The sequence below is a fragment of the Didymosphaeria variabile genome (genome assembly GCF_027946475.1).
Source record: "Didymosphaeria variabile strain IMI 356815 chromosome Unknown scaffold_6, whole genome shotgun sequence".
Classification (NCBI taxonomy): domain Eukaryota; kingdom Fungi; phylum Ascomycota; class Dothideomycetes; order Pleosporales; family Didymosphaeriaceae; genus Didymosphaeria; species Didymosphaeria variabile.
In genome coordinates, this window is record NW_026611625.1 from 2,625,660 (window position 1) to 2,649,114 (window position 23,455).

A 23,455-nucleotide genomic window follows, 5' to 3' on the forward strand; every position below is an offset into this window, starting at 1 on the left:
AAGGGACGACAAACGGGCGGCCGCGGCCGGCGCTAGCGAGGTAGCGGGGACTATCTATGAAGCTACCCCTGCCAACGAGCTCTTTCACCGCATCCACGCGCATGCAAAAGGGAGCCTGTCCCTGCATCTGACTGTCTCCCCTCTGCGACAGTCGGACCAACGCTCCGTAGTCCAATTGAATCTGGTGTGGCGTAGACTGAAGCATTCACGTGGTCTCTCCTTCCCCCTTTCAGCTTAGTGGCGCCTTGCCTCCCACCTTCGTGCGGCTCTCCCAGACCTCATTGCTCATCCCGCTCCTCTCCTTTCCCTTCCTCATTCGCCATGACGACCAGATATCGCGTAGAATGTAGGTCATCAGTCTTATGCTGGGGAGTTCCATCCTTGGCTCCCCGCTTCATCAGCTGCCCGTGCTGACACTAGTTCCCTTAGATGCTCTCAAGGTTTGCTTGCTGCACACCTAGCTTGATGTTTGCTGACGCTGACATACTATCCAGACACATCGACGAGATCAGTTGGTGCGTGCAAGAGCCATGACCTCGGATCATTGAGCCCGGATCTAACATGTACACTAGATTGAATGGATCAAGGTACTGCACCTCACATACACCGGAAAGGACTGCACAATAATGCTCTCTTAGGGCCTTCTAGCAGTCCCATTTGTGCTTCATTCCCAACCTACCGCTGTCTTTGAGCCTGAAGGGGAATCCGTTGACGCCACTGCCACCCGGACCCAGCGACGATATGCCGAGATTATGCGAGACGTTGAAGACATAGTGAACGATCACAGTAGGATGCTCCTTCGAGCTGGACTCGGACTACATTGCAATTAGTCTAATCTACTAACATAATACGCACAGTCACGCACCAGCAGACCGGAACACAGCACCGCTCTAAACTCAAGCTCCTGGTGCCCTCGGTTGCAAATTTCTTCACCCCATTGGCCCTCCACGATGCATTCATCTGGCAAGATCAACGACGCTTCATAAGCATGCGCCGCTTCGTGCCTCCCTCCTTCAACGATGTCAGACTCATTCTCAACACAGCCCAGGTGATGAGCCTGATCCGCAACGGGCCCTTGGAGCTTGTCACTTTCGATGGTGATGTAACCTTGTATAACGACGGCCAATGTCTGACACCCGAGAACCCCGTGATTCCACGCATTCTCAAATTGATGCGCAACGGCTCCAAGATCGGCATCGTTACAGCAGCAGGCTACACCGAAGCACACAAATACTACGAAAGACTCTATGGACTTCTGGACGCTATCTACGCCTCGGATCTGCCACAGTCGGCAAAACAGGGACTCATCATCATGGGCGGAGAAAGCAACTACTGCTTTAGATTCGACGGGAATGTGCCGGATATGTTGAAGCTAGTGCCGAAACAGGAATGGCTGCTGAAGGAGATGGTGCTGTGGGAAGAATCAGACATCACCGCGTTGCTTGACATCGCCGAAGCATCACTGAGGGACACAGTCAAGAACATGCGCATGGATGCGACCATTGTGCGGAAGGAGCGAGCAGTTGGTATAATACCTCAGCCTGGTAACAAATTCTGCCGGGAGACGCTCGAAGAGACTGTCCTGATTGCGCAGAAGATATTGGTAAGCCAATAAGCCCTCTACGTACACCCTCAGATACACTTAACACGAGATAGGAGATGTCCGAAGTTGGTAATCGCCTCCCGTTTTGCGCTTTCAATGGCGGCAACGACGTGTTCGTTGATATCGGAGACAAGTCATGGGGCGTGCTCGCATGCCAACAGTTCTTCGGTGGTATTGAAGGAAGTAAAACACTGCATGTAGGAGACCAGTTCCTGTCAGCCGGTGCAAACGACTTCAAGGCTCGACTGGCATGCACCACAGCTTGGATAGCTAATCCAACGGAGACGGTTCAATTGCTCGACGAGATGGCGGAGTTAGAGGAGATTCAGCAGCGCAAGCTCAGGTGAGCGAGTGCAATGAGTGAGAGGAGCTAGGTGTTAGGTTGCCTTTGTGATGAGTATGACAAAAAAAGAAAGAAAAAACTAAGGTCCTCCAAGCTTCTTACATGTCGTTCAACAGCTTGCCAATGTGAAGAGCTTGTAAGGCTTCCTCCGAGAGGATCGACGGAGCCATGTTGACCACTTGGGGCCCGTCAGATATTTTACATCCCTCAGTGGCTCCACACTACATATGGCTGCCAATAGCTAACGGAAGGTGAGACCCAAGTTAGTACGGAGGTCACGGCTGGATTCCAGGTACCATTGTGAAACAGTCAGCTTATAGAGTTGATCACGTATCTAGAAATCGAAAAGCATTGCCGGTGAGGTGTTGACACTCGGTATCGGAGAGAGCACATCAAATGTCGCTAACGAGCGTAAGGCCGCGCTCTTGCAGCTCTGGGGGCAATGACACGTCACTGGGAGGTAAGGTCCACAGCCGGGGAGACAAGGGGATCCGTGCTCATAAATACCATAGCCATTTCGCTAAGAAACACTTTGAACTGTGGAAAGGTTCGTCGACTAGGAAACGAAAGTTGGCTTGCCCCTGCCCATCTCATGCATCGACGAATTGCGTCAAGACTGTCAGTTGATCGCAGGTCGGACCTGTCCACGTCTGCGCATTGTTGTCCGACAAGCGCCATGGGTGCGAAGAGATTGCATTTACGAAAGAGCTCTGAAAGGTCTTGTCTTATCAATTGTGGTGTAGAGTTTTCCGTTCACCAATCAACTTTGGAGACCAGGTTGGCTTTGTTAAACCAATAACATCATATGGCATTAACGGAGTGGCACTTTCCTTTGGACTATTTCCTCCCTCGGAAAGTCTTCTTCGTTCAATTTCCTGAAGAAGGTAACATCAGTCAGAGCCCCACTCAGTAAACTTTCCTCAAATGGCATTCTTTGAGAAACATTGGCTCATTCAAGGGAAGGATACCCAAGGACCGTGGCAGTAACACGCAACGTTATTTAACCTACACAGAGATCATGACTATTTCCACGCCACAGTAACCCCCTTCTCATGCGACTCCCGTGCCAACTCAATAATTCTTAGCACATCTCGCACCTCATTGGCTTTCACGGCTAGCTCAGCTTTTCCGTTAAGATGATCAGCAACATTCTGATAGATTCCCATCCAACATCCTCTAACCGTTGGATAGTTCCCTACGTATCTCCTACTTTCCTCGTCGAACTTTTGCACCTCGCCGTCGACATTATCGTAAGAGGTAAGGGTTCCCCGAAGCACGTGAGGTTCGGCGGCAAAATCGTGATCAAGAGGATCCGCCCCTTTCGCGATCTGCTCTTCCTGCGGACATGTACTACGGGCCTGGTACTTGATGTACGAGGACTTGGTGCCGCGGATCCAGTATTTGAGCTGTTGTGCCATGGGCGAAACGACGCTGGTCTTCACCTAGACGCATGGGTACGAAGTCAGTGTAACTCAACAGTGGGGTCGGGTATGTGGTATCATGTCTAAGATAGAGCGACTTCGTACACAGGCGTTACGTACTGTGACCAAAAGACCTTTCCGGGAACCATCGTACTGCAGTATCACTGTGAAAGAGTCTTCGACTTCGCTTTCGACACCGCGTTGTGTGCGCAAGAACGCGGTGACTAAGGCGGGACGTCCGAAAAGAACATAGGCGTGGTCGAGGCTGTGGGTTCCTATAGAGATATTTTAGGCACGTCTGGAGTCATTATGCTGTGCCAGTGTGCGTACCCAAGCCAAACATGTGCCCATCACCCGGCGTATACTCCTTCTTCAAAGCATGAAGCCAAGGGGCGCGGTCAAAGTCGTAGTGGATTTCGGCCTCGTTGATACCACCAAAAGCGTCTTTCTTAACGAGCTCGCGTACAGTTTGGAAATCTCCATCCCATCTTCGGTTTTGGAAGCAGGTGACGACACGTCCTTCCTGCTTGGCGATTTCTATCACTGAGTCTGCTTCTAGTGTGGACCGCGCAAAGGGTTTGTCGACGATCACGTGTTTCCCCGCCCTCAACGCCTGCTCTGCGAACGTCGCATGCGTATCTGCATGCGTTGCAACAATGACAAATTCTATTTCTGAGTTGTCGAAAAAGTCCTCTGCATATCTGTAGTGCGTGACATGTGGGAAATCCACTGTACAGTGTGAGCCCTTGGCTGCAGAGGCGGGATCGGCGGGTGCCTCTGCTCGTTGAAGGATAGCAACGACTTCGTATTCTGGAATGGCGACGATGAAAGGCAGATGGAAAGACTTGGCGGCGAAGCCGTAGCCAACTACGCCGACTTTTATGCGGGCCATGGTGTTGTGGGAGGGGGCTGGGGTCAATGGGAAGGGGAACTGTGTAGCGGGAGAGCGGGGTCGATGGTATGGCGACTGGTCAACGCGCGGAAGGGGAAGTAATACATTTCATCACAGCATGAGAGAGACTCTATATAGGGTACGGATGTCGTGACTATGTGAGGGGTAGAATGTATACACCAATGCCCGCGACTCCCCGGAAGTATCTACAGTAGATACTTTTGGGGACTTTAGCCTATTGTAGATGCTGAGCTAACCCTGCGGGGAATTAGGCATCTTCCGCGGGCAGTCGCGGGCATTTGGATCCTCGGCGTGGTGTTGAGTTTCGTCCCTACCGACCTCGGCCCGTTCACAGGTCAGATGTCATAGTTCTAACGCAGCGCAAACTTCATCTGACCAATACTTTCCCAAACTATCACCATCGTCGCGTCGCCCTCTTCCTTCCTGCATAGTCATCTCTTGTTTATTGGCCACCTTTACGTTTGGTCCAGTTGCTACCCTAGTAACAGTAAACATCCATCCCGAATGCCGTTTCATAATACTTACAGCTCCCAGCGCTTGCTGTCCCGCCATCAACTCATCAAACAGGAGTTGCCCTAACCATTGTGATTTCACCTCGTCCAGTCGTTTCTCTATCTCGTAAGTCTTTCCACCCGAGACATAGAACGCCTCGCTGTTGACGTCGTTCGATAAACTATGGAGAAACGTATTCGCAACGTGCTTGGGTTCGTTGATAGGAACACCATTGGCTTTGTAGGCTGTTATAACACCAGTGACCATTTGAGTATCTGCGCATCGTCAATACTTGCTTGGCTGGAGTTCATCGAGTAAAGGTCGATCTCGGATTCGACGTACCGGTCATGTTCGGAAGCACCACATTAATCCTGATGCCCTCAGAACCGTATAGGAAGTCTTTGGTACTGTGAAACAAGCCCATAACCCCATGCTTGCTGGCTGAGTATTGAAAGAGGCCAGGCCAGTTACCGAAGCCGGCGACAGAGCTGACCAACAAGATACTGGCATCACTCTGCGTTGAGGCATTTCGTACAAGACTACGGCGGAGGTAGTGCACCGCAACTCTCGTGACGAAAATGGTCCCTTTAAGGTTTACATCTAGAACGGCGGTGGTAGGAGGCTCTCGTATTGCGTCGTCTGACTCTCCGGTTGCGAACAGTTGGCCTATCTCTACGAGCCCCGCGTTGCTGATTGCATGGTCAATTCGACCATGAGCAGCAGAGGCGGTGGCGAAGAGATTGACAACTGCATCGTACTTGGTGACATCGGTGTGGATGAAGGTGAACCTATCGTCAGTGGGTGCGGGATCCGGAGCCTTCACATCTCCAAGCACTACCTTAGCACCCGCAGCTAGAGGTTAGGTGGATCAGCATACCTGATATTTGGTCCAAGACGAAGGATCAAATTTGACATACACAAGAGTTCCGTCACCGCCACGGCACCGATACCTGTGGCCCCTCCTGTTATCACTATGACTTTGTCCTCAAGATTGCTGAACGTCTCCGGCCTGATCGTTACGAAAGACATGACTTGAGATGTATGATACTGTCGCAATCAGCGGAACAATGTGTGAGCAATCAAGACAAACACGCCAGGGAATTGGACAGATGCGCTGCCTTTACTATCCCCCTAGACATCACCGCTGTGGAGTATCGCGCGGTCGTCGCAAAAGCGAGCGATTGGATGAAAGTGTCTGTGGGTTGATGGGGCGACTTGCATTGCCATCCATTGGATCACATCGATAAAGTGGGGTCGGTAGGGCGGGAAGACGGGAAGACGGTGTCTAGCCATGTCCTCGAGTCAGTTCTGGCGTGGTCTGACCATTTTGTGGGTATCTACAAGCATGGAAAGGGTCACCTGGGCATGCTGCAGGATGCATCGCAAAGGCGCGTGAGGCGGACAGGATCGTGAGCCTCTCTCGGGCCTCTATCATGAACCTGTGGAGCTGCGAATGCATTTGGTGCGAGCCAATACAGATTCCCAGGTGCTGTTCGTGGATGAGTCCTGTACGGTATCCTCAAGCAATCGTTAGCGAGAGTCTTTCGTTGAGTCTGAGGGTACATACACACTTCAAGCAAGTACGCGAGCGTATCGTAGCTCCTGGACGATACCCTTGTCACGCTAGACACTTGCACGGGCGTACCTGCCTCGGCTATGCTCTTGGCGCTTTTAGCGTCGGGCCCTGCCATTTGACGGCACACCCGCTTCCGAGTTCCCACGGAGATGGGCGCGTCGTCGTACCCTTCAGGACACAGATCAGCTTCGCCAGCCTTCTGGAGTAACCATCACGCAAAAATGTGCTTGATCCGAGTCAGTCAGTTTCGTAGACTTAAGTGAAAATTCCCTTCACAAGAATATTGGCAGCTAGTAGTGATCCAAACGGACGTGCCTACCTCCTTCCTGCACCTATGGCAGTCAGGCTCAATATTGATTCGGACAGCGAGTCAACATCTAGGGCTGCCCTACTGCATTGGTTCTCAAAAAGTTTCCCTGCCCGAGTGGGCGGATGGTTTAGACATGATGACTTCCAAGGTTGTCCCTGAGATTCAATATCCAATGATAAGTACGTGTGCGATACACCCCATTCGTTAACGTGATACCATATAGGGCATTGAGTCGACATTATCACCTTTCAGCAGTTGTCATAGGTATCCAGGTCATTTGACACAAGGTATCGCGAGCTCAGATCGTTATCGTTTTAGCTTCGCTCGAACGAAACCTCCAGCGGCTCCTTTATCGTGTCGAAGTCGTAAACGACCTTCACAAAGTATGCAAATGCAACAGACAAATGGACAACTTTGGAGGGTACACGTACACATGTGCCCCTATCCAACAGTGCGCGATTCCGTCTGTGATGGATGTCACTTGTCCCTAGTGTCCATCATCTCTAGTTCATGAACGCCCGTCAGCAAAACCGTTGGACGCCTTGCCGACACGTTACTCAGTTCTGTCAAAGCTTGATGGCCAGGGAAGTGATCGGCAGCTACCGTACGAAACGGATGGCCGATCGATTCCCCGTGCCGCAGTGGAGACCAACCATCAACAATTGGACATTCGACGACGTCTGTCCGGAAATAAACCGGAACATGATGGAGTAGCTTGGCCGCCCAAACGGGCATCGACGATAGCTTATGATTGTGGAGCTCAATGCCAAAATTTGAAACAGTGGAGTGACAAGCATCTGGTATCCTTGCCCCAGGGTAAGAGCCTCAGGTAGACCTGTGACCTGGGCATAGTTCCTGCTCCCTATGTTACGAGGAATTTTGACTTGTAGACATAAGGGCTCCCGTCTCTTACACTAGCTTGACCAACCCTCCCCTGAGCTCCCGTTGGCGCATCTGTTGAGATTCGTGGGGAAGTTGCAGCTACTTCTATTCTGAAGTAGAGGTTGGCCATGTCTTCCATTCAACAACTCGTCGTTGAAACATGGGTAGAGTACAGCATCGCCACTGTTGTGGTGCTCTTGAGGTACTACACCCGCATCAAGATGGTGGGAATTGGAAATTTGGACTACGATGACTATCTCATGCCGATAGCTTGGGTAAGCATTATGTACCGCCACCCCTAATGAAAGCCCGTAGCTAATGGAGTGGCAGATATTTTTCACCGCAATGTCCATCATGGCGCACATCGTTTCGCAGAGCGGCGACAACGCCAACATGACGGACGAGTACCGCAAGAATATCAGCGCAGCAGAGGCGGCCATGAGGGTTCGAGGCTCTAAGGCTTTTATAGTAGGATGGTTTACCTACACTGGCATGCTTTGGACGCTGAAGATATGCATGTTGTTCTTTTTCAAGCGTGTCACTACTGGCCTAAAATCTGCAAAGTTCATCAAGCCAATATTCTACGCCGTTATCGTCAGCTGGCTCGTGAACATCATTCTTTTTGTTTCGGCTTGTCGACCGTTCTATCGGTATTGGCAAATCTACCCTGATCCTGGAAGTAAGTCGACTCTCGCTGCTACCAACACAGAAAGTTACTTCGTCTGTACTGACAAAGAGCAGAGCACTGCACTCCAGAGAACCCAGCCTTCTATATAACTGTCTTGGCCGTCAATCTAGTTACTGACTTCTGCATAGTCGCAATACCCATTCCAGTGAGAGACCAGACCTTTTGTTCAGATGTTGGGGTCGGATCGCTAACATCTCATCCAGATGCTGTTGCAGGCCCAGCTGCCTCTCTCGCGGAAGATCATGCTGTTCCTGCTTCTCTGTGCTGGAATTTTCGTCATGATCGCTGCCATCCTCCGCGTGGTCTTCGTCTTTAAGGTACAAATCCTTCTCATCCCAAGATAAACACATGTAACCGCTCTAATACCAAACAGAATGCCGACGCCGCCACTCCGGCAATCTGGGCTTGCCGCGAAACCCTCGTCGCCATGCTTGTTAGCAACGCACCCCTCATTCGCCCCTTGCTATCCTCTCGGTGGTGGCGTGGGGAATACGGGAACGGCAGCAAGCCGCGCTCTTCGGGCTACCCAACCGGAAGTCAGAAAGGCCATATCGAGTTGGAAAGCCAGAAAAGCAGTTCGGCCCATATCTATAGCCCATCTGGGAAAAAGCACGACGACGATAGTAGTAGTACAGAGCATATTGTCCAGCCAAAGGGGATCATGGGAATTAGGGTGCAAAGGGACATTGATGTTGTAACGAAGTAGGAGTTCGCAGGCGGAGAGGGAAGTAGCGCGTAGTTGGCCGTAATGGCTACAAGCCATCTCAGCTCAACCACAGACTAGAAGCAACAAATATCAGCACGTGGGGAGTTCCAAAGCGTAATAGACGGATACTACCATAGTAGGTCTGATGACGATGTGGACGTCTAAGATATAAAAAGGTCTTGGTCCGGATCTGACGAATGGAGGTTCTTTGATGCCCATGATATGTCGCGTGCCGTCATCTTCCGCTTTACTCGTTATTGGTCTGTTTGTTCTGCACAGGATGGAGATCCCTGGATCGTTCAGCAATCATCTTCAATATTGAGCATTTACTGGTTAGACTCGTAAAATTGACTGCCAATGTCATCAAGCACATCATCGTTTCTCATGGTGATACGATCATGCCAGATTTCCTAGAACAGCAGGATCCGCGCAACGGCCAGCGTGGAACCTGCTAACGCGCTGGCAGTTTGGCTTGGTGTTGAGCTTCCGTCCCCACCAACCTCGGCCCGTCCGACGTCATAGCTCCAACGTCGCGCAAACATCTTCTGAGCAATAATTCTCCGAAGCATCACCAACGCGCATCTACCTCCTCCTCCCCGTGATGATGGCTTCCAAAACCCTCTCCACAGCTCCGAGGCTCGCGAGGGCTTCCATTCGCCCCCTCCAATGCCTGCGAAAAGCCCCCGCCTGCGCACAGAGACGCGCCATCTCCGCCTACGGCTACGAACAAGCCAAAGCCCTCACCTTTCAAGACTACGGCGACCCGCCCGCCGTCCTCTCTTTACACGGGCACTCCATTTCCCCGCCCCACGGTGACCTCATGACGCTTCGCTTTCTCGCATCCCCCATAAACCCCGCAGACATCAACCAAATCCAGGGCGTGTACCCGTCAAAACCGACATTCACGACCTCCCTAGGCACTGCGAAGCCGATCGCCGTGGCGGGGAATGAGGGTGTTGCCGAGGTCATCGCTCTGGGTAGTAAGCCAAAAGAGGCGGGATTTAAGAAGGGAGACTGGGTGATTATGAATGGGCCTGGTTTCGGGACGTGGAGGACGCATGCGAGTGCTCGCGTGGAAGACGTCGTGCGACTCGACGACGCCATGCGCGAGGGCATTTCTGCTGTGCAGGCCGGTACCGTTAGCATAAATCCGTGCACTGCGTATCGCATGCTGCGCGATTTTGTGCATCTAAAAGAGGGCGAATTCTTCATCCAGAACGGGGCAAATTCGGGGGTGGGGAGGGCGGCTATTCAGCTTGGCAAGCAGTGGGGACTGAAGAGTATAAATGTCATCCGGTCTCGAGACGACACCACCGCGGAAGACAGGCTTAAGAAGGAACTAAAGGATATCGGCGCCGACGTCGTCATCACAGACGCCGAGCTTCAATCTCAGGGTGTAAAAGACATGGCCAAGGAATGGACAAACGGCGGTCGCGCACCAATCCGTCTCGCGCTCAACTGCGTGAACGGCAAGGCCGCTACTGCAATGGCAAAACTCCTCGCTTCTGAAGCGCACTTTGTTACGTACGGCGCGATGAGCAAGCAGCCGCTTACGATACCTGCGAGCATGCTTATATTTAAGGATATTCATTTTCATGGGTTTTGGGTTAGCAAGTGGGCGCAGCGGCACCCGGAGGACAAGAAGAAGACGGTTGCGGACGTGCTGGATATGACGAGGAAGGGCACATTCAAAGACACTCCTTTCGACAAGATCGCGTGGGAGTGGGAGACGAAGGGCGAAGAGCTCATCAGTAAAGTCAAAGATACGCTTGAGGGATACCGGGAAGGCAAAGGTGTGTTTGTTTTTGGGCGGACGTAACGGGTACGTGGGCTGCGGGTATCCTGAGGTCATAGGATTCGTACACAGACATGTAAGTTAGAAGGAGTTACCTGTATAAGACTGTAGTATCGGAAAGGAGGTTGGATTCAGCTGATGCGGATTGTCTCCCAGAAAGAGAGAAACCCAAGCTAGTGTACAAGACCGTGTAGACTGCCAGGAGATCTTTCAAGGAAGTTACTTTCAGGCCAACTATACTGGAGCTTGTTTTCAGTTAGTGGCCAGATCCGTGCTTTACTCGCAACCAGAACAACTGGACTTTGGAACATTGGGTCCATGGATCCATGAATCACATCCCCGCACAGGACACTGTTGTATCTGGAGCGCATTTTGAATCTATTTTGCGCTGGGCACTCTCCTTATGCTCCATCCTCCCGCATCAACCCGCTCATCACCTTCCGCATCCTTCACTATTCCCACTACACCTCGCCATCATCCAGCATGCCGTCCGGCATTCGCAAGGCCCAGCCTCGCCGCACCCGCCTAACTCGGCGTGAGTTCGTACTCCACGCACTCGTCTGGCTCGAAGCTGAATTTAACGCACATCTCCAAGGCATTATCGCGCGGAACGAGCGTGTTCAAGCTCAGCAAGGCGAAATCATCGCTGCAGGCGGAGGCGGCAGCACATGCGCAGGATCTAGTCACCTCGCTCAAGGAGAAAGTGGGGATTCGGGAGAAGCTTATGGAAAGCTATAAGCACATAGGAGCTCTCTCAGGAGATAGTCCCGCAAGGTATTTCAATAGTCCCAACCGGTCCTCCCATTTTCCCTAGATCTCTATGCCTAAACCTTTGCAGCTGACAGCACTTACCGCATGCGATAGTAATCCCCATATGCGTGCTCGCAAGCTTGGAGCAAAGTGGACTCAGTCCACTGAACATAGTGCCTCCAGTAATGGCAGCATGCAATCCCTACATTGCGTGATCGTTGCCAAGGCTTGGTAGGTGAGGCTCAGCTGGAAGTTAGGTTAGCAGGCGAGGCTTAGGCGCGACTAGTTCTAACTTATGTGTTTTCCGACGCTTAACATACAACTAAACGCAAGGTGGGAAGTAAAGTATCAGGTTTTGGAATTATGGGAATCGGCATCGCTATAGTGATGAGGCTTTGGGGGCCAAACCTCGAGATCACGGTCGCACAACCATGGAAACAGGTCAGAGCTGGTGACGTCGGGGTGCCTGAGATCGCGATGAAGGGAAGATGACACTATAGTGAAGGGCTATCAAAAGGGACTCGTGGAGAGGTATAAAGAGGCTACGCTCGAGTCCTCAAGCACAAACACCACTGCACTACATTCCAGTTCAAACGCCATCCGTTTTCTCTCCATCTCCCACTTAACAACCATCGACTCAAAAATTACCATACACGCCGGTCTTACAATTTCTGTTGTCGCTGCTCTTCTGTGCCAGACGACTCTTGCGGACTTCTACATCTACGAAGGCTGGTCCACCTACAGTACCGGTCTTGACCCCACGACGGAATTCTATTTCTTTCCAGGCCCTCCTGATTGCAACGATGTTAACATCGGCTATACGCCTTACAGTTCCAGCGACGATGTGAGCGGCGACAAGACCGGCGTCCGTTGCGACGGTTGCAGCGCGTACGGAGACAGTATCGCTCCTACTGAGCTAGAGTTCAACACCGACTTAGGCCATTACAGTAAGTCCGGCTTCCTTCGCCTAGCAATCGTTCTAAGTGGCTGTAACTGATCATATGCTAGCTTGGTACGGGGGTTATGACCGCAATAGCGATTTGGTGGATGTGGATGGCAATGTTGCGGGTAATTGCGTTGTGGACACATCCGATACCTATGATTGCACGGACACCTCGGCCTCAAAGCACCTCGGGTTCTCAAACCTCTTCTGCACGTCAGATTTGACCGTCTAACAATTGGGTGCGACTGCTGGGTGCCAGGTCATTGCTGGTAATTGAGAGGGACTGCATTCGGCGAGAAAGCTGAGTGAGCGCTTAGCTTGCTATAGGTAATTTGATTGCATGAGTGTTCTCTGTGTGGATCGGACGGCTCTGACAGAGTCTGTTTATTTTTATACTTGCTGGTGTGATCATGTTGCAGACTAGGCCGAAGAAGTAGTCACTATCGTAAAGCTTGCCCAAAACAATCATTGGAGCGAAGATCTTTCTAGATACCTAACATTCCATAGATGCTATCATAACCATGTTAGGTAGGCTACCACAGGCTCGACAAGCTTGACAAATGCAAAATATTTACACTAGCATCAGGTCCGAGCCGATCGTGGCTGGACCACTGAACCTCTCTCTGTTACTGGGGCACAGGAACTTCCCAGTCCTCCAAATCAGACGATAGACTTCCGTCCCCACGGGTAATTCTATACTCCTCGAAGTTTTCCTTTCCAGCTTTGTAGAATTCAATATTCGTTGGCTCAGCCCCAGAATTTCGCTCAAAGACAACCTTCACCCTCTTGGTATCACATCCATTCGCATCGACGCCTTGCTCAACGAAACCCTGCAACTCTTTGACTGTCGGTACTTCTGCTGCGATGATGTCGCCAGATTTACAACACAAAGCCGCCTGCACAAAGCCCGTTGCGAACAATCTCCACCCAATCGCTTTGTCAGCTGTATCAGATCCTTCAGGTTGCTTGAATTCTATCGTGCCTAGCACATGCGGAGAACCATCCACAGCAACATGCGTCATCTCACTCTCATCGAGAAGGGGTCGGAAGTTCCAGCGGTGATTCCTAGTGATTTCGGGAGTTTCTCGTTTAGAAGATGTCAGTATATCAGCGTCACCCGTGTAGCTTATCTTCTCAGAACCTTTAGGAAGAGAACACATCAGCCCTACAATATCTTTTCTCGTCTTACACTGATCAATTTTCTTCCAAAGCATGCTCATCAAATCTTGTTGCGGACTGGCAGTACCATCATTCGACTCTGTTGTGAAGGTTTTATTGTAAAGATCTTCAGGGACATCGCTCTGGTATAGCACACTCGCAAAGTTTGAATCCTTGCAACAGCTGCTGCTGAGGTGCCTCTTGTCAATAAGCGCATCAATACATCGCTCGTAGTATATGATTGCCTTGGAAACAGATTTGAGGGCGTTTAAGTCCCACTCGACATGTAAGGGTGAAATATGGACGTGAGTGGCGCAGGTATCAGCCGGTACTAGGACGTTGATTTTCTTGTCGCGAAACATTGCGAAGATAGCCTGAGTCTGTTTGATCCACTCCATACTGCTGATGTCCGCTACTGGCGAGGCTAACTCGAGATCATCTGTCTTTCATCAGCATTTTCCCTAAATCTTCACTTCAGTTACTCAAAGGAATGATTACAGTAGCCGCTCGTAGTAGCATGTTCCGAAACGTTGAGTCCCGATTCGTACGGCAATGTCCAGTCTGACTCGTACACGGCTGATGTCGCACGAACTTTTGTGTCGGCGACGTTTAGATCGACGGAGATGCCATCAACATCGTGGAGCTTCTTTGCTATCCATTGCCTTGCTTTGAGATCCTCTTGTGAGCAGGGGGAATCTGTGGGTTTCAAGTCCGAGTGTCTGAAAACAAGCTCGTGCTCGACGCCTGCTCGGAGGCGAACGATGTTTTTCGATTCTGTTGACATGGCGAAGGTGGCCGATCCAGGGTATATGTGTACCACACTATAAAGAACCGGAGAAGTGATTATGGAGTTAAGACTGGGATCAGAAAAAGGTAAATGGTCGAAGAATTTATCTGGATGCTCTGAGGTGGAATTGTAAGTAGTGTTGCTGCAACAGAAGAAGGGAAGTGCAAGAACATGTTATAGAAGAAGAAAATACGATGACTGGACGCTGGTATAGTCATAGGACATCAATTTTCATACTGTGAGTCGCATTGGTTCAAAGCATGAGCAGAAGCTGGGTAAGTTACCTCTGAGTCGTAGCCCCCGACGGATCGATGGAACTCATAGAATTGCCCGTACAAGATAAAGATACGGCGTAGGCCTCCTCCCCTTTGGGGTAGGGCGACTTGCAGGTTCCGGTATGTTTGTCATTACCCAAACACGTAGAGGGTGAAGTATCTGCGAATAAGTTCCTTCAGAGCTCAAGTACAGATTCACAGACCTAGTCACAGTCGCCTGAATGAAAATCGCTACACTAATATCGTTTTGACACGAGAATCTAGGCTTATCAGATCTTGTGTAGCTTATGGTTCCACAGTGCATGTCATCATGTGTGCCAATATACCCGATTAGTGTGACTCCCTGAAGCACAGTATTGCACGACCTGAACTATGACTATGTACCTATACTTGTGACCCCTACTTAGGCTTGTGAAACAATGAGAGCCAATACTGCCGCAAGACTAGCCGCGGGGAGTCAGTCGCCACTTCAGAGAAGCTAGTGTGCCTGTCCTCCAGTACTGATAAGAAAAGCTATTGTTCCAGAACCGCGCTTGCGAACATGATATGCCGTTACTCAGGCTCTGGCTTGATGTAAACTGAGCACCCGCCTTCGTCCGCGCTCGTGCCATTCTCCAGCTTGGCCTCCGCCTCAGCACTCTCATTCTCGGTCTCGCTTTCGTCGTTCTTTGACGTATGATCCAGCTTGACTTCCGCATCACTGTCAAGGTCTTCGACCTCGCTCCCGTCATCCTCCGAGATGCCCTCCAACTTGATATCCGGTTCGGGGATATAGGCAGCATCACTTTCATCGTCATCTGATGCAAAGGTTGCAATGAGTGTTGTCGTGTCGTTGCCATCGGTGCCGTCATCGCTGGAAGAAGACTCCTCCATCGTGATGTGCCGGCCGGATGCAAAGTAGCCGTTTCCATGAGATTTGTACATGAGATCTGTATATGGTCTGGAACTCCGTTGCGCTCTATGAGCCCTCTCTTTGTTGTTTTCCCCCTCCCTCCTCTACCTCCCCTCCTCTACCTCCCCTCCTCTACCTCCCCTCCTCTACCTCTCCCTCCTCTACCTCTCCCGTTTAACCCCGGAATTTTCGGCCTTACTTAGCCTCTTCTCAAACTCTCCATCCTCCATTAATTCCAGCTTCTCGATGTCTCTCCAAAGTGCCACGATTATGCTCTCGTGTTTCTGAATTTTTCCCTTCGCACTGGCAATGCCATCCACCGATGCCTGCATCATCTTGACCTCTCCAGTCCCACCGCCTTTCCGCAAGGCCACCTTGAACCTTTGGTGCCCCTTGTTGAAATGCTTGTTTCTTGACTTCTAGAAGTCAATGTCTGCGCAGAGGTGCGAGATGCGCTTCTTGGTGAAACTGATCTTGTCTTCGCGGGTTCGGGCGCCGGCAATGAGCTTAGCCGTGAAGGCGATGGTGGCGCTACGACGCTGCTTTGCCTTGCTTTTGCTCATAGTAGTTGGCGTCTAGGTTGCTAACATGGGGCGACACAGTGTGACAAGATAAGGTACCGCCGCGCAAGGAGGGAGTAAGGCGAGGTAGGTGGCATCTGCGGCGGGTTGAGTAATGAGCGAGCGAGCGTGTGAAATGGGTGGTCAGTCAGAAGGGTAAGCCCTGAAGTCCTGGAGGCGCGGTTGTCACGTGCCATAATGCGAGCCCTGGAGGTCGCACTTCCCGACCTACGCCAAGCCTTTCTAGGAAGTTGTAGTAACAAACCTGAATGTGTCAAGCTAACGGTGCGACATTGATTTGAAATGTGCAACAATCATTGGTATCGTACCTTCGATATCTACGCTTACATGCATCATTTCCTGCGAGTGTCATTCCATGCTCGTCCGTTTCGTCCCCTCAAAGCTCTTTCTCCTTCCCCAGTTCCTCGGCTGTCTCTTCAAAAATGCGCCTACGCTTCCCAAGTAGCCCTCATGTCTGAGGAAGTACGCCTGCTTGCTACCCTTGGACCAGAAACGTATGGCGTAAGACAGCGTATGCATGGTCTGCGCGTGGCCGCCAATGAAGGAGCCGCCAAAATATATCTTTTCGAGGTTGTGCTTTTCAGCGTGAAGGTATGCAATTTGTCCTATATTGTTGGATACAGCATACAAGAGAGACCGCGAGATATCTTCGGAGCGGAATTTGGCGGGCGAGTGCGGGAGCTCCGAAGAACCTGCAACGTGGTCGTGTTCCGAGTAATGCGAAGAAGAGTCGCCGTTGCAACCATCCTCCGCTTCGCGCTCAGCAGCGCGCTTCATCTTGTACACTTTGCCGAAGGAACTGGCAATGTGTGTGCTCTTCAGACCAATCTTGTTGTATCCGGCACCGTAGATGTCGCCTACCAGAAGATCTACGGTGGAATTGTCTCCCTTCTCCGCGAGCTTAAGCATGTCTTCGAAGTTGCGTGCGCCTGTCAGCAGCGATAGCAATCCCCATAGTGTTCCACCACCTAATGATGTACCACCGATGCGCTCGTATTGCCGCGGTCCCGAAACCTTGACCATAGAAACACCAGATCCGATGTTGACGAGGAGGTAGGGGTATATAGAGGGCGGTTGAGGCGGGTACGGTATGAACTCCATCGGAGACTCTTCGCGGTACGTAAATACCTCGTCCGGGATTTCTGTGATGAAGAAATCGAGACCTGCGATACATTGGCGTCAGCCGGCTGCGTGCACCATGTTTAGATCACGCAGCGCACCTATAATGAGACATTCCATTTCATCCTCCCGTATGACTTCTACTCCCAATGCTTCCCTTATCTTGTCGTAAAACTTGAAAGCTCCTCCGCCCGTCGCCATGACGCACAGCTCCTCCGGTGCTGAGCCATTTTGCCGCCGGTGGTCAGCCTGCAGCTTGCGCATAAACTCGATGCACGAGTCTATCCTGTCGGTCTCGAACTTGAGGAAGTTCAATCGGCCGCCTATGGAGCTCTCTTCGGGTTCGCGGGAAAAGTAAACGAGTTTGGCCAGGGAGCCTCCGATCTGGGCATCGCGTTAGCGGTGTTGTTGGAGGCACAATCAGGGGACCTCTTACATCGACGGCCACATGGCTGACTACAGCTGTGTGGTTTGGCAGCCGGATATCTCGCGGGTCGTGCTCGTAATCCTCGCTGCGGGGAGTTGTGGGCTCGTCGCTAACGATGAACGCGCCCTGCACGTTGATGCGCACATTGCCGGGGTGCAATATGGTCTCGTGGATGTCCGATTGCGCCGTCGTGCGTCGCGGTCGCGTAGGCACGCCAGCAGATGCTACATGTGCAGCAGGCGTCGCTCCAGCACTTCCGGGTTCGCCCGCCGTGGGGTCCGGGTGAGTGCTGGATGGCGACATGGATGCGCGGGGGCTTGGCTGCAGCCTCGCCCTCTTTGTCCCACGACGGTGAAGGCCGCTCAATTGACGCCGAACTCGTTGCGCTTGCGATGTAAAATAGGTTGTGGGCTTGAAAGGGGGGTTGAGCGACGTCGCGGATAGCGGAGGAGACGTTCCTCTTGCTTCCATTTGCCCGCTTTGTCAGAAGCTTTCTTGCTGGGGGAAACGTGATGAAGCGTTCTGCGCAGAATGGATCCTGTAACTGAACCGACAAAGAGGAGCAACGTCACCTCTGAGGGCCGGGGGAGCTCTTCTGATTTAAAGAGGCCATGGCTTCGGATACATGACTTTTACAAGCCGCATAATGCCCCCCGGGGCCGCTAGTCCGGCGTGGAGACGATGTAAAGCTCGGTAACCGTCGTGGTGGAGGTGCGTGCTACACCTCGGGTCAGAAATCTGGGGCATCTCGGCGGCGCGATTATCGGCCGAGAGCGGTGGTCGACAAGAAGAGCAACATAGTGAATCGCAGTTGAAAGAAAATGCATACACAACAGAGATTAGCAGATGGCGGGCAGGTTCATGTCGTCATTGCAGGTGGGCTTGATCGGGAAGGAAGCCACGTGCGTGCACCGGGCCGTCACAGACCATAATAAACTAGATGTGTACGCAATATGATCGAAGCACTATATAAGATCCCCTCCCATCGTTCGTCGAAGCATCAGTACTTCATGCTTTGTGACGAAGACATTGTTGAGTGTCGCGTGAGCGTCCACCGTATCGCCCGATCCAAGGTCGTCCAGCGCGTCAACCAAATCTCGCACCTTTGCACACTCCCACTCGCCCGAACTGGTCGTCCAAAACACTCGCTTGATACCGACCGAGTGCATATAAGCGATACAGCGATAGCAAGGTCGACTTGCAAGCACCGAGGGCTCGGATCCAGGTATCATCGATGCATTTTTTGCCGCTGAGACAGGTATAGGGTCAGGGTTAAGAAGCTCCTCATGCAATGAACCAGTCGCTCGCTTCGTTGTTGCCAATTTTGGCTGGTCGATCGCATCGCAGCAAGGCTTTGGATGGCTGCTCGCAGACGTCTGCCATCCCAGTCGCGCCACGTATAGATCCGCTCCGTTGAGGCGCGGGTGCTTCTTACGTTCAGTAGTGGATCGACGCTTCTCGCCAGTGCGGCCCTTTGGTATCAATACAGGGTTTGCCTTTGGGGAAGGAGCGGCGAGAACGGATTTCTCATGTTTCTATGCACCTGTTAATAGGTTCGAGGCGCTGGATGAAAACCTGACTCACTTTGCTATGTGTCGTTTCCGCTCTATGCTTGGCCGTATCGATTGCGATAGTATCGGATACGGAAGAGCCCACTGGGGCTTCGCAAAGCGGAGAAGGGCGAGGAACCATGACAGTCTGTTGCGCCAACATCTTATGCCCATACTGTCGGCGCTCTTGTTTGTGTTGTCCATTGTTCTCTTGACGGTATTTCTCGTGATGAAGTGTCTTCTGATTCTTCGTTCGGTGTTTCTCTATACTGTTCTCCGTAGGCACCTGAAACGCGTGATCTTTCATAAGACCCAGTGCCAGATTCAACGAGGACCGATCGAGATGCAGCGCCTTCAACTCGCCACTCTTGAACCTGTGGCTGGCCGGAACGCTGCTCCGCGGGTTGGGCGAACGCGACCTTGCAGATGGTCTCGACGTAGGTTTTGATGGCGTCCCGCCGTAGTCGAGCTTTTCGTTTAGAATCACCCGATAGTTTGAAGTACGGTTTTTGAGAGGACACGGCCGTGGAGACCAGGGTAGTGGAGGCCGAGAGTGCAGAGTGGATGGCCATCATCTCCGAATGCATGGAAAGCGGCGTGTTAGCAAGCTTGCCACCGCCCATAGCCTCGAACGGCGTGAAGGTCGTCACAGCCTCCTTATTGCGATTCTTCGTGTTTCCCTTGATTTTATGCTTCTTCTTCAATTCAGCAAGGGCGACCGAATCCAAGGAACGGATAGGAAGGCGACCGGTCTTCAAGGCGCCACCGTCAAAGCCAGCACGATGGTCGTTGAAACCCTGCCCGATGACCTTGCCGCCGCGCACGATGATACATCCGTGGCGATAGCGAAGCGGAGAATTGGCAGCCTGCTCGAGGCACAAATTGAGGTAGTTGTCAGTCTTCATGTTGATGGCAGTGGGATCTGATTCGGGCTTGATAGGCGAGAATGGTCTGGTATGTACGTTGGGAATGAGGTAGCCAGAGGCAGTCTTAAGCAATTTCAATGCTGGCGGTATGTTGTTCTACTAGATAGCGCTGTCCCTTGTGTGGTGCACAAGGGTCGTTGAATGTCGTGGGCGTGACTGAGTCAGTCCTAAGTTTGATTAGCGTCTTGGCGGAGGCTCAACGTCGCTTCGTCATTCATAGCGCGTTGCGCGTTGCTCTTTCCTCAAGGCACTGCCAAGATGCCTACGACGCTTGTTCATCGTGCTCGGGGCGTAAATCGGTGTTGGTTGAGATCACTCCTAGCATTCCCACATCGTCGACCCGCGAAGAGCGTGGACACACGACAAATTCCTAGATATATAGCAAAGCTTCGCACAGTGACGAAAGCGGAATGTGAAGAGTTGGATCAGTGACAAAGTGCTTTTGATAAGAGATGGACGCGATAAGAAACCTCAGAACGTAGACCATCTTTGGCCAAGAGCACACCTGATCATGCACCAACGTTGCATGATTTGAGAGACAGGGACATGCAGTCCTTGTACGACTTTGTGTCTTGCTCTCACAGTGCCTGGTATCGTCCAGAAGTCCGCCATGGCTGACATAGCCACCCTCAACGACTATCTCAGGTACGTAACTGGACTCAAACCGCGAGGCACACACTGAGCCGACTCATCCCTGGAGTCGTGGCATATCCCATGGTACCACTGGAAGTTTCTCGTTGCTGTACCTGAACGATCTTGCTTAGTAACAGCTGAATCCTTATTATTGGTCTGGCTATATGGACGTCACACTACCGGCTAAAGAGCGCCTGGACCTCGGTCTTACTGTTGATGCGGCAAGCATGATCGGGCAATCTGACAGCAAGTGAACATGAGGCATCGATACATTGAGCTGCCTCAAACTTTGCTGTGCGATTGGCAATAAGCCATTTTAACATAGATCGTGTCTAAGCAGATCTAGTCTGGCATTCATGCTTCAGGATATCTCTGACGTTACGCGGTGCAAATGCCAAAAGGAAGAGTCTCGGCTCACAGGAACGAACGTTCTATCAATCGGTCTATGATAATGCGGCTCAACGTCTTTTCCCGGGCCTCGCAGCCTTCCCGCAAACCCGTGCCGATATAACCGTATACCAGGGTGCGCATGTGGCTTTCGGGATCCAGCCACACGTCCGATATTCAATGACCAATCCCAGAATGATACTATACGATGCCACAATTAGAAGCTGCACTCAACTGTGGGGGCAACGTCAGACTTCTAGAAGTTGATGTGAGAGCGTGATGTATCTACCGTTAAACTATTTTCACCATAGCTGCTTTATCCGCTATCGCACGGTTTTGGCATCGCCTATCGCATCCGCTCATCTACACAAAGCGAGCTTTGTAATATACAAATACCGAATTCTATCTTCGCAAGTCACGGTACCTCCTGTGCGCAATTTTTGGTAGACTGCGGCTCTATGCATCCCCGCGAACAACGAACAGTCACGAACTTTGGAGGATTACTGTCATGTACTTATAGCCGCTCCATAAGCTCGTTTTGATGCTAGCCAGCAGCAAACTTGCCGATCAATCGTAGAGTGGGCATCCCACCATGGGTCACACTATTCTTGCCTCGTTGGCCATCTGGCTCTTCCTCGCCGCCAGCGCAGATAGCATTTCGAAGCGTGCCGCTCTCGACGACTGCCTGAAAACTGCATCCGTCCCAACGCTCGCCTCCGGATCTTCTGACTACACTCAATCGCTCAAACCGTTCAACCTTAGGGTAACTTTCAAGCCTGCCGCTTACGCTGTACCAACTACCGTGAAACATGTTCAAGATGCCGTTGCTTGCGGAGCTGCAACTAGCGTCCAGGTAACTGCCAAGTCTGGCGGTCATAGCTATGCCTCTCACGGTCTTGGTGGTGAAGATGGCCATCTAATTGTTGACATGCGGAACTTCGCCAGCGTCACTGTTGATCAAACGGCTCAGACGGCCGTGATTGGGACAGGAGGTAGACTTGGAGACGTTGCTACCGCACTTTACAGCCAAGGAAAGCAGGCGATCAGCCATGGCACATGCCCTGGGTACGTAGATTACTTATGAAGTCACACGCACATCCACACCGATCTCACATGTTTGCAGTGTCGGCGTCGGTGGCCTCTCGCTTCACGGCGGTTATGGTCTCATCTCCCGCTCCAAGGGTCTCACGCTTGACAACATTCTCTCGGCCGACGTAGTCCTCGCAAACAGCACGCTCGTCACCGCCTCGCCCACCCAGAATGCTGAGCTTTTCTGGGCCCTTCGGGGTGCAGGTGCGGCCTTTGGCATTGTCACCAACTTCAAATTCAAGACCTTCACCGCGCCGGAGAACAACATCGTCTTCAACTACTTCTTCTCGCCGTCGTCCGCGACGCAACTCGCAACCGCACTCACCGCACTGCAAGACTTCACACGCAATTCTCAGCCGCCGGAACTCAACATGCGTCTATTCCTGTCGGGTTTCACTACCTTCAGCGGCGTATATTACGGCAGTCGCGCAGATTACGATAGGATCATGAACCCGCTTCTCCAGAAAATGGGCATCTCAAGCGGCAGCGTGAGCACCAACTCATGGCTGAACACACTAACATCTTTCTCCAACGGCGCCCTCCAGCAAGCCAAACCATACGACACGCACGAGACCTTCTTTGCCAAATCGCTAATGCCCGAGTACCTGAGCCCCGCCGCCATCACCGCACTCAGCAACTACTGGAATGCAAACGCGCGCTCGAATTCACGGTCATGGTACCTCCTTTTCGACTGCCACGGCGGCAAGAATTCCGCGATCTCGAACGTCAGTGCGGATGCAACGGCGTATGTGCACCGTAACGCGACGTTCAAGATGCAGTTCTATGATCGTGTGAGCAGTGGGAGTTATAACACGGCGTGGTTTCCGTTTTTGAATGGCTGGATCAAGGCGATCACTGATGCGAGTCCGGATGTGAATTATGGCATGTATATAAACTATGCCGATACGAGCTTGACCAAGGACGAGGCGCATAGCCATTATTGGCTGGGGAACTATGAGAAGTTGGCCGCGTTGAAGGCGATTTGGGATCCGAAGAAGGTATTTGAGGGGCCGCAGTTGGTTGGGAGCTGAAGTAAGGGTGTAGAAGGCCTGCTATAGTCGCATATCAAAATCTATCATAGGATAGTCAATGAACCGTGTTTTTTATTCACAGCAACCCAGTGCAAACATTCCCCTTTCTCAACCTCTTGTCAGCGGCATGAAGGCCGATGAAGGGAGATGCAGGAAACAGGATGTCCCTCGCGAGCCC

At 51.8% G+C, this 23,455-nt stretch overlaps 10 protein-coding genes across 10 annotated transcripts; 4 read left to right on the plus strand and 6 right to left on the minus strand.

Annotated features, from left to right (window-relative positions):
* Nucleotides 1-321: 321 nt before the first annotated feature.
* On the plus strand, nucleotides 322-1,950 carry ISN1 (IMP 5'-nucleotidase; the record flags this gene model as incomplete). Its single annotated transcript, XM_056217512.1, has 7 exons — nucleotides 322-346; nucleotides 430-440; nucleotides 495-515; nucleotides 573-587; nucleotides 639-786; nucleotides 858-1,603; nucleotides 1,657-1,950. 7 exons carry the CDS (start codon nucleotides 322-324, stop codon nucleotides 1,948-1,950), a joined length of 1,260 nt encoding a protein of 419 aa, XP_056069068.1.
* Nucleotides 1,951-2,968: 1,018 nt separating this feature from the next.
* N0V89_008760 (uncharacterized protein) lies at nucleotides 2,969-4,259 on the minus strand (the record flags this gene model as incomplete). Its single annotated transcript, XM_056217513.1, has 3 exons — nucleotides 2,969-3,388; nucleotides 3,488-3,642; nucleotides 3,698-4,259. The coding sequence occupies 3 exons, from the start codon at nucleotides 4,257-4,259 to the stop codon at nucleotides 2,969-2,971; spliced, it is 1,137 nt and encodes a 378-aa protein (XP_056069069.1).
* Nucleotides 4,260-4,722: 463 nt separating this feature from the next.
* N0V89_008761 (uncharacterized protein) lies at nucleotides 4,723-5,801 on the minus strand (the record flags this gene model as incomplete). Its single annotated transcript, XM_056217514.1, has 4 exons — nucleotides 4,723-4,758; nucleotides 4,806-5,047; nucleotides 5,115-5,624; nucleotides 5,690-5,801. The coding sequence occupies 4 exons, from the start codon at nucleotides 5,799-5,801 to the stop codon at nucleotides 4,723-4,725; spliced, it is 900 nt and encodes a 299-aa protein (XP_056069070.1).
* Nucleotides 5,802-7,761: 1,960 nt separating this feature from the next.
* Nucleotides 7,762-8,934, plus strand: N0V89_008762 (uncharacterized protein; the record flags this gene model as incomplete). Its single annotated transcript, XM_056217515.1, has 4 exons — nucleotides 7,762-7,815; nucleotides 7,871-8,134; nucleotides 8,432-8,545; nucleotides 8,602-8,934. 4 exons carry the CDS (start codon nucleotides 7,762-7,764, stop codon nucleotides 8,932-8,934), a joined length of 765 nt encoding a protein of 254 aa, XP_056069071.1.
* A 604-nt stretch (nucleotides 8,935-9,538) lies between these two features.
* Nucleotides 9,539-10,753, plus strand: ETR1 (mitochondrial 2-enoyl thioester reductase; the record flags this gene model as incomplete). Its single annotated transcript, XM_056217516.1, has 1 exon — nucleotides 9,539-10,753. The coding sequence occupies one exon, from the start codon at nucleotides 9,539-9,541 to the stop codon at nucleotides 10,751-10,753; it is 1,215 nt and encodes a 404-aa protein (XP_056069072.1).
* A 2,295-nt stretch (nucleotides 10,754-13,048) lies between these two features.
* On the minus strand, nucleotides 13,049-14,364 carry N0V89_008764 (uncharacterized protein; the record flags this gene model as incomplete). The annotated part of the gene is made up of 3 exons (XM_056217517.1): nucleotides 13,049-13,563; nucleotides 13,612-14,019; nucleotides 14,079-14,364. 3 exons carry the CDS (start codon nucleotides 14,362-14,364, stop codon nucleotides 13,049-13,051), a joined length of 1,209 nt encoding a protein of 402 aa, XP_056069073.1.
* An 830-nt stretch (nucleotides 14,365-15,194) lies between these two features.
* On the minus strand, nucleotides 15,195-15,869 carry N0V89_008765 (uncharacterized protein; the record flags this gene model as incomplete). Its single annotated transcript, XM_056217518.1, has 2 exons — nucleotides 15,195-15,571; nucleotides 15,734-15,869. The coding sequence occupies 2 exons, from the start codon at nucleotides 15,867-15,869 to the stop codon at nucleotides 15,195-15,197; spliced, it is 513 nt and encodes a 170-aa protein (XP_056069074.1).
* Nucleotides 15,870-16,463: 594 nt separating this feature from the next.
* On the minus strand, nucleotides 16,464-18,132 carry N0V89_008766 (uncharacterized protein; the record flags this gene model as incomplete). The annotated part of the gene is made up of 3 exons (XM_056217519.1): nucleotides 16,464-17,278; nucleotides 17,336-17,618; nucleotides 17,671-18,132. 3 exons carry the CDS (start codon nucleotides 18,130-18,132, stop codon nucleotides 16,464-16,466), a joined length of 1,560 nt encoding a protein of 519 aa, XP_056069075.1.
* Nucleotides 18,133-19,375: 1,243 nt separating this feature from the next.
* Nucleotides 19,376-20,116, minus strand: N0V89_008767 (uncharacterized protein; the record flags this gene model as incomplete). The annotated part of the gene is made up of 1 exon (XM_056217520.1): nucleotides 19,376-20,116. The coding sequence occupies one exon, from the start codon at nucleotides 20,114-20,116 to the stop codon at nucleotides 19,376-19,378; it is 741 nt and encodes a 246-aa protein (XP_056069076.1).
* A 1,633-nt stretch (nucleotides 20,117-21,749) lies between these two features.
* Nucleotides 21,750-23,277, plus strand: N0V89_008768 (uncharacterized protein; the record flags this gene model as incomplete). The annotated part of the gene is made up of 2 exons (XM_056217521.1): nucleotides 21,750-22,222; nucleotides 22,281-23,277. 2 exons carry the CDS (start codon nucleotides 21,750-21,752, stop codon nucleotides 23,275-23,277), a joined length of 1,470 nt encoding a protein of 489 aa, XP_056069077.1.
* Between the last annotated feature and the right edge of the window lie 178 nt (nucleotides 23,278-23,455).